This window comes from Sceloporus undulatus, chromosome 4 (genome assembly GCF_019175285.1).
Source record: "Sceloporus undulatus isolate JIND9_A2432 ecotype Alabama chromosome 4, SceUnd_v1.1, whole genome shotgun sequence".
NCBI classification, from domain to species: Eukaryota; Metazoa; Chordata; class Lepidosauria; order Squamata; family Phrynosomatidae; genus Sceloporus; species Sceloporus undulatus.
In genome coordinates, this window is record NC_056525.1 from 16,592,732 (window position 1) to 16,601,100 (window position 8,369).

The window sequence follows — 8,369 nt, forward strand, 5'->3', positions numbered from 1 at the left end:
GGACAGACATAGCAGGAAGAAACCTTCAAGATAAGAGATGGATTTCACCCACTGGCTTTAGGCATTTGACCTCTTCAGCAAACTTTCCACACTTCTATCCACAAGATGTCACATCTGCTGTAAATCTCAGATGACCATACATCATTCAAGCTGGACCTGTTTTGCAAACTCTCAAGAGGCAGATAGATCATAAGCCAGAGTTTACCTGAAGGGGAAATGAGAGCATGTACCACTTGGAAGCATTTTAAAGGTAGCTTCTCAATGTACTTATTGACACAATGGGAGAATTCATTTGTTCCCCCATTCCTCAATCTATTCAAGTCCAGCCAAAGTATTCAGATGTTGGAACCATGCTCTATAAAGTATGCCTCAATGTCCTTGTCATAGTGTATAGTATAATATGTGGTCTCCCAAACTGAATGCAGCCCATTAGACCAGAAAATGAAGGCAGATACCTATAAGTCGACCTCATGTATAAGTCAAGGGCAAATTTTGGGATCAAAATTATGGATTTTGATATGACCCGTGGATAAGTTGAGGGTAAAACTTAGGGGCATGTAACAAAGGATCTAAAGGATAATGCAAAGGAAAACAATGCCAAAGAACTTACAAAATTCTACATATATACAGTACCTATATTGACCTGTGGATAAGTCGACTCAGGTTTTTTGAGTAAAATTTCTAGACTTGTACATGAGTATACAACAGTAGATTCATTACAACTTTTACCAAGGACTGATAAAATTGCAACTCACCTTAGCATGCTTAATACAAAAATAAAAAAAAAAATCCCTTAGGAAATGTAGTACTAAATCCCACTGTTAGTCCCAACCAGAGTAGAGCCATGGAATCAGCTGGATTTACCTATGTGTAGACTCACCATTCAACAGTTCATTCAACTTGTCTACTCTAGTTTGAATTAAATCAAGAATATTCCAGACACAAAACTAATATAATACTAATACTTATTAAAAAGAAAAGGCTGGTTCTGAAGATGTATCAGATTTGGAATTGGGTAAAATTTTGTGGTTCAGCTTTACTCCATGCCTTCCACAACATGCAAAAAAGTCTGCTGGCAGGCAACTAGGTTTACCACTGCCATTTCAGAATGGACTTACCGTCATCAATGGCATGAATCTTAATGGTGTAGATGCTGTTGTTCAAGTGAGGTGATTCTCTATCAAGTGTTTTAGCTGTCATCACAACCCCAGAGTTTTCATCAATAGTCACCCAGCCATCTGGGTCAGAAGCTATTCTGTATCTTAATGAGCAAATCAAATGGGTTTTTTTAAAGAGCGATAAGACATCATGAGCAGCTTAGCAGACCAAGAAGAATAGATTATTAAATTAATGGACTTCTCAGTTATGGACAAAATCATGAGTCAATTAAATAACAAATCCCCTAGGGATTATGAGGAACAGTGGAAAGAAGTTTCAAAATTGTGGAAAATAACATTTTGAAATTTAATGGTATCTAAAAATTAGCAGGAATACTAACCAGGCAATAAATGGAAACTGATTCTAGACAAAGATAAATATATAAAAATGATAAGAATATTAATGAAATAAAATGTTGATGGGAGAACTCTTCTCTATGTATATGTTATGGACAGGTAAAAATTTATTTTCTATTCTTTATAAAGAAAGTAACGCAAGTCATACAGATAAATGGCAATTCAACTACTTAACTTGAATGTAGTTAGGAAGTTTGTAATGTGAAACAAGAATATTAGAATGAGAGGAAGAATGAAGTGGGAAGAAAGAAAGATAGAATGTAGGTGTTAAGAAATGTAAATAGATGTGTATGTTTGTTATGAATGTTAAATAATGGATGTATCTGAAATGGATGTATTTGAGTTTAATAAAATATTTTTTTAAAAAAAGAGTGGCCTTCCCAAAGCTCTACAGAACTAGAAACCAAATTTCATACAGCCAAAACCCACCTTGCAAAATAAAATCAGGTTCAATTTGCTGGCATATTAAGCAATCAGAGAGGGCCTCAAAACTCACCTGGTTCCTGCAAACATTTGCTAAGATGAGTCAATTGAACACACCAGTTTCCCAACACTCTTCCTATGATGTCTTATCCCTGGAGTGTTTGACTGTCTCTTTCCTACATCCTCTAGTGTGTATTTCCCAATTTAAGCTCTAGATAAAACAAGTGAATGAAGTAAATTAGGAAATACACCCCAAAGGGTGTAGGGAAAAGGGAATCAAGTCCCCCAGGGTGCAAACAGTCATAAGACATCACAGGAAGAGTGTTGAGAGTCTGGTGTGTAAAACTGACTCATTGTAGCTGATGTTTGCAGGGAATAGATAAGCTCTAATTTGTCCTACAGCTGAGTCCCAGCATTAGTTTTCTGTGACAGAAGTTAATTTTGAAATTTAAGACCATATGAAAGTGTCTTTTAAGCATTTGTTGAGTAAATTCTCTTCAGTTTTTTTTAAATTATGGCACAAACAACTTCAGCAAGTCCCAGGCCCAATTCTTCCCTCCCATCCCCATGCAACCTGCTTGAAGCCACACATCCCATCAATTCAGTTTGGCAGTACAGCACAGAAACTTGCTTTATTTCTGCTGGACAACAAGATGTGAAGGGGACACATGCCTTGTTTAAAACAAGAATCATACTCTTAGGAAGTACAATAACAAAAATATGTAGAGGGATGGGTGGATCCATGCAGTTTATGGGTCATTTTGCTTGCCCTGCTATTAATTACAGGAATGAAGGAAAGGAATTCTGGAAAATGTAGTTTATTGTGGCACCAGAGCTCTGACAGAGAATGCAATTCCCAGAATTCCCTAGCATTGAACCAAGCCAGTTCAAGTGGCCTCAAACTGGATTATTTTCTGCAGCGTGTTTTGGATCAATGTTTAAAGGAAAGTTATCTGCTATAATGCCTACCTTATTACATTGGGTGTAGCATCTGGATCTTTTGCCATGTATTGGCCAATTCTAGTTCCAGACTTGACTCCTTCCTCTTGTCGAAGAACAAGGATAGAAGGATTAAACTGTGGGGCATCATTTCTGTCAATTACATTAATGTCCACAGATGCTTTGGAGTATATTGGAGAAGGAACATTCCTCACCAAACCTCTTTCACATAGGAAGGGGGGCTCTTCATTCTCCACTGAAATTACAAGTTTCCTTTCAGAGGTACCATCATGGATCAAAGGCTAGGTACAGGGAGAAGAAAAAACAGCAACAAAGTCTTCCATGAATAAATTCTGTCTATAGCGAGGGTGGACAACACTGACCCAGGACACTTTTGGGGATCCTTCTAGGACACCAACTCCACCACAAAAAATCAAACACTCCCAAATGCCCTCCAACACTCTCTAGGGGCTTTCCTGTGCCATTTTAAGTCTAGAAGAGGCCCAACAGGAAGCTCTTCTTCTTCTTCTTCTTCTTCTTCTTCTTCTTCTTCTGTCAACAAGTAGTTTCCAAATTATGGCAACTCTAAGGTGAACCTATCATGGATTTTCTTGCTAAGTTTCATTCAGAGGAGGTTTGCCATTGTCTTCCCCTGGGGCTGAGAGCATGTGATTTGCCCAAGGTCATTCAGTGAGTTTCAGGGCCGAGTGAGGAATCGAACCCTGATCTCCAGAGTTGCAGTCCAACACTCAAACCACTACACCCCACTGGCTCTCCTGCACATGAATTGGCCCATGAGAGCGCCAAAATATACTGGAAATCCCCCACACCCCCAGAGGGCATTGTGGAGTGAGACATTTTTGAAAAACATTGCAATCATGGCAGAAATGCTCTTCACGTCCCCAGAGGTAATTCTGGAGCATACTGCAGGGCAAAAAGAAATGAGGGAATGAAAAACAAATTCTGGGGGAGGTACACTTTGCCCACCCCTGTTCGATAGCAATCTTTCCTAAGCTTGAGCCCTCCAGATGTGTTGGACTAATAGTTCTTACTCCAGTCAATAAGGCCCATGGACTCTACTGCCTGGGGATGGTAGTAGGTGTGATTCAACACATCTGACAGACAAATAAGTTCTTTTCCTTGGAACACGGGCAGGAAACATTTGGCCCTCTAGATTATGTTGGACTGCAACTCCCATCATCTATCATCATTAGCTGGGCTAGACCTGATGAACATTGGAGTCCAACATCTGGAAGGGCACACATTCTCCAGCCCAGACATATGATTATTTACATCTTTACATTTACAATGTTAAAATTGTATATATTTGACAAAGTCTTTGTACATATTAATGAACAATAAAAATGTTTTTTTAAAAAAATCTTTACCTTTACAATGCTTAGCACCCCTTCATTGCTATTTGGATCTGTTTCAATGATGAAGTTTCCTCTTTCATTTCCACTCACTATCTTATACTTCGCTCTCCCAGCAGGTGTGCTGGGAGCATCTTTATCTTCCACACTGAGACGTAGGATATCATGTTCTGCTTTGCCTTCTGGAAAATCCAGCTGATACTAAAAAGGCAGGGTGGGAAAAAAATTTTTATACATCAAAGGTAGTTCCAGGCATTCTATACCACCACACACAGTTTGCACAATGAAGACACAGAACCAAGGGTGGGACTATGAAGACATCAAATGGCCAAGAGCACCAGAAGGAAGGAGCATTGCTACAGGGAAAACCATTGTACCTTTTGTTTGGTGTTTTCCCAGTCATTTAAAACTGTCCACACACATACATTTTAAAGGGCTGAATGGCTCTTCTATGGCTTAGTTATTGGCAGCAACAATTTAGCAAGACATTAAATATCCTGGTATCTTCCCACCACAGCCATCAAGAACTTATTTAAATTTGATGTCAACCGTCAGGAGGAAAGAAAGTCCCACCTTTGTCCAATACAATCCTTTTCTTTTCATTGTGCCTTAAGAGTACTTGATCCATGGAGGCACTCATAGGACAAAGCTTTTCATCTCATGACTGAGTCACACATTAAACTGTCTCCTCTTGAAAATAGCCCTCAGGTATTACATCATTACCTTTTCCTGGATAAATGTAGGCAGGTGGTTGTTGCCATCCTCCACAGCAATATTAATTGTTGCTGTTGATGACAATTGTGGGTTTCCATGGTCTGTAGCCTTGATAAGAAGCTGGAATGCTTTAGTAGTCTGAAAAACATTAAAATATAAAACATTATTACTTTTTATTCAAAGCTATCCCACTGAATTCTGTAATGCTGAAATCATCATAATACCATCATCCTGCTTCTTCCAAAACTGGGAGTCGAGGAAAACAATGCAAACATTCCAAACAAAAAAGATAAGGGTTCCATGCTGCCAACAGAAACTTTTTATTCTGCTGTCAAAGTCAACATTTGCTTCTGACTTCTGTCAGAACCTGGTATTCATTGATGGTCTCCTATCCAGTGTTGACCCAGCTTAGTTTCCAAGATCAGACATGATTTCAGAGGAAGGAATTGGCAAAACCACCTGTGACTATTTCTTACCTAAGAAAACCCAATGAAATTCATAAGGACATCATAAATTGACAGGCAACTTCAAGGATACACACACACACACAGAGTTCCTTTATATCCACTTGATATATTTTTAATATCCAATTGTTTTAGTGTCAGTATCAGTATATTTTAATCCAGTCTGGTATAGTAGTTTGAGCAGGACACTGTGGAGCACTCAGGAGACTAGGGTCTGAATCTCTGCTCAGCCATGGAAACCCAGTGGATGATCTTTGGCATGTCACACTCTTTAAACCTCAGGGGAATGCAATGGAACGCCCCCCCCCCCCGAACAAATCTTGCCAAGAACATCCTTAGGATCTCCATAAGTCAGAATTGACTTGAAGGCACATAGCAACAATTTGCATGGATTATGTTGCCTAGGTTTATTGGCACATACTATACTTGTACAAAGTGCAGTGGTCAAGGGCAGGACACAGATAAAGTTGGGATTCAGTTGTATATCCACTTGTCCTCCAAATGAAGCCCAAGATGGCAGACATGGTTCCTCTTTTCATTTTTATTCTCATAGCAAACCTAACAAGTACCCAAAGTGACAGTCCAAGGTCAACAAGTAATTCATTCCTAAGTGGGCCAAACTGGCACCGTTTTTTATGACCTAAGAGCAATGTTCTATCCACATCTCCTACCCTTTCACAGAATCCCTTTGTGAAACTCTGGCTATTGGCAATGTGTACGACAGGCATGGGGAATCTAAGCTATTTCTCCTGAGGTCCCATTCTGGGTTGCTGAGCTCACCCAAACGATAACACTGCTTTTATTATCATTAACCTTTATTTATAAAGCACTGTAAATTTACACAGCGCTGTACATACAACCTTTTTAATTAGATGGTTCCCTGCCCTCAGGCTTACAATCTAAAAAGACATGACATAAAAGGAGAAGGGAAAGGTGGTGGGGAAGGGGGATGAGGTCCAGCAGTTCCTCTCTACCTCCAAGGCCTGGACCAAGGCAGATGGACTGGAGGGAGGGCTTGGCTTCATAAAGGATGGTTATTCTTCTTCCAGGGAGGCCTGTTGGAGCTAGCCTGCCTCTCTAGTAGGATAATACATATAATGTACATAGCAATACAGCAAATGGTTCGATAAAACAGTCACCAAAAGAACATCAAATAGCAAGCGACAATTATTCAATGCCTGGGAAGGCTTTGTTAATAGTGACATCTGATCTTACAGGATTGTTCAGAATTATAATGGGATTTGTTTACACTTTGAAAATGTTCAAAGCACTTTCTCAAACAACCATCAAGAGTAAGGTGGACTACAGTCCTATGGGGTACTTTCAAAACCTACAGTTCTATCACTCCTTTCCCTCTTTTGAGAACCCAGACTTTTGCCTCTTTTAGTGTTTCCATCCTGGCTGGTTTTGCGTTTCAGTCTCCACCCTCCCCCCACTCTGCACTTGCATCTCTTTCCAATTTTAAATCTGAGAACAGATTTATAAATGTTGGCAGGGTTCACAAGGACCATCTAGTTCAGTGTCCAACCATGCAGGTATACTCAACTAATGCTCTCCTTACTGATGGTCATTCTACCATTCTTTAAAGATCCCTAAAGATCGAGTCCATCTGCCTCTGAAGCAGTTTATTTCAATGTCAAACAGATCTTACAGTATAAAAAGTTTGTCCTAAGTTTAGCTGGAATGTCTTTTCCTTTAACCTGAATACATTAGTTTATCTCCTAGTCTCTGAAGCAACTGAAAACAAACTAGCCAGCTCTTTTACATGACATTTCTTTATACTTTTAAAGATGTCTATCATATCACCTCTCAGTCTTCCCTTCTCCAAGCTAAACACACCCAGATCCTTAAGTTGGCTTCAAGACTTTTTCCATCTTGGTTGTCTTCTTCTGGACACATTCCAATGTGTAAAGATCCTTTTTGAACTGTGGTGCCCAGAACTGGACAGTGTCCCAAGTGAGTTGTGACCAAAGCAGAATAGAATAGTGCTATTACTTCCTTCTATGAGGACACTGTACTTTTGTTAAAGCAGTCTAGAACCACTTTGGCTTTTTTGCCACTTCATTGTGATTGGTTCATGTTTAGCTTGGGTCTACTAGGACTCCAGATCCTTTTTACATGGGTTACCTTATTAGTGACTTCTGAATAGTCCTTTGAGATGTTTTGGTTGAAGAGCAATGTTTAAATGTTCCCTAATAAATAAACCAGGATGCATATGCTTTGAATAATTTCCCAAAACTATGTACAAGAGAAGGTTGCAATTGTTCAGTCCTAACACCTCCCTTCAAAGGGACTTACTACCTGGGAAATGCCAGCAGAAACATCTATTATGGCCTAATCAAGACTGACCTACTCACTCCCTTCTTTCACTAGGAACTGCTGCCTGTGCCTAACATGACACCTGAGATCAAGGATAAAAGCAGAAGATACTGCCTTTATAACCCTATTCCATTTGGCCATCACAGATATTTTATTCCTGGACTGGACTTCTTTATTGTGAGATTTTTCCCCCCCTAAATGACCCTGAGAGCTTCTTTGGGCAATAAAACTAGAGAAAAGTAGTCTAAATAAGTAAATGTAGTTGTGTGAGTTGAAGTGATTTCTGACTTATGGCAACCCTTCTTGGCAAGATTTCTTCAGAAGGGGGTTTGCAATTGCCTTTGTCTGAGACAGTGTGACTTATCAAGATCACCAAGTAGGTTTTCATGGCCAAGCAGGGATTCAACCCTTGTATCCCACTTAAACCACTTTATGGACACTAAATCTGAATTAAAACTACAATCTATAGCAGATTAGAATAGCAGATATTAGTTTCTGTTAAATCATGTTTCACAGTGTCACTATTATTTGAAGCCTAAGTCACAAATTAAATCACATCCATTTGTTCAAATGTCACTTGCAAATAAATGAGTTTATGATCAGGACTTCCCAAACTCAATATT

At 39.3% G+C, this 8,369-nt stretch overlaps 1 protein-coding gene across 1 annotated transcript in view; it reads right to left on the minus strand.

Annotated features, from left to right (window-relative positions):
• Window positions 1-8,369, minus strand: part of CDH26 (cadherin 26) — a 59,796-nt gene that overhangs the window by 18,880 nt on the left and 32,547 nt on the right. Inside the window, exons 7-10 of the mRNA XM_042462446.1 lie at window positions 4,973-5,101; window positions 4,265-4,450; window positions 2,907-3,178; window positions 1,119-1,261 (exon numbers count right to left, since the gene is read on the minus strand). Of these exons, the coding sequence (XP_042318380.1) occupies window positions 1,119-1,261; window positions 2,907-3,178; window positions 4,265-4,450; window positions 4,973-5,101 (730 nt within the window). The remainder of the gene's footprint in view (window positions 1-1,118; window positions 1,262-2,906; window positions 3,179-4,264; window positions 4,451-4,972; window positions 5,102-8,369) is intronic.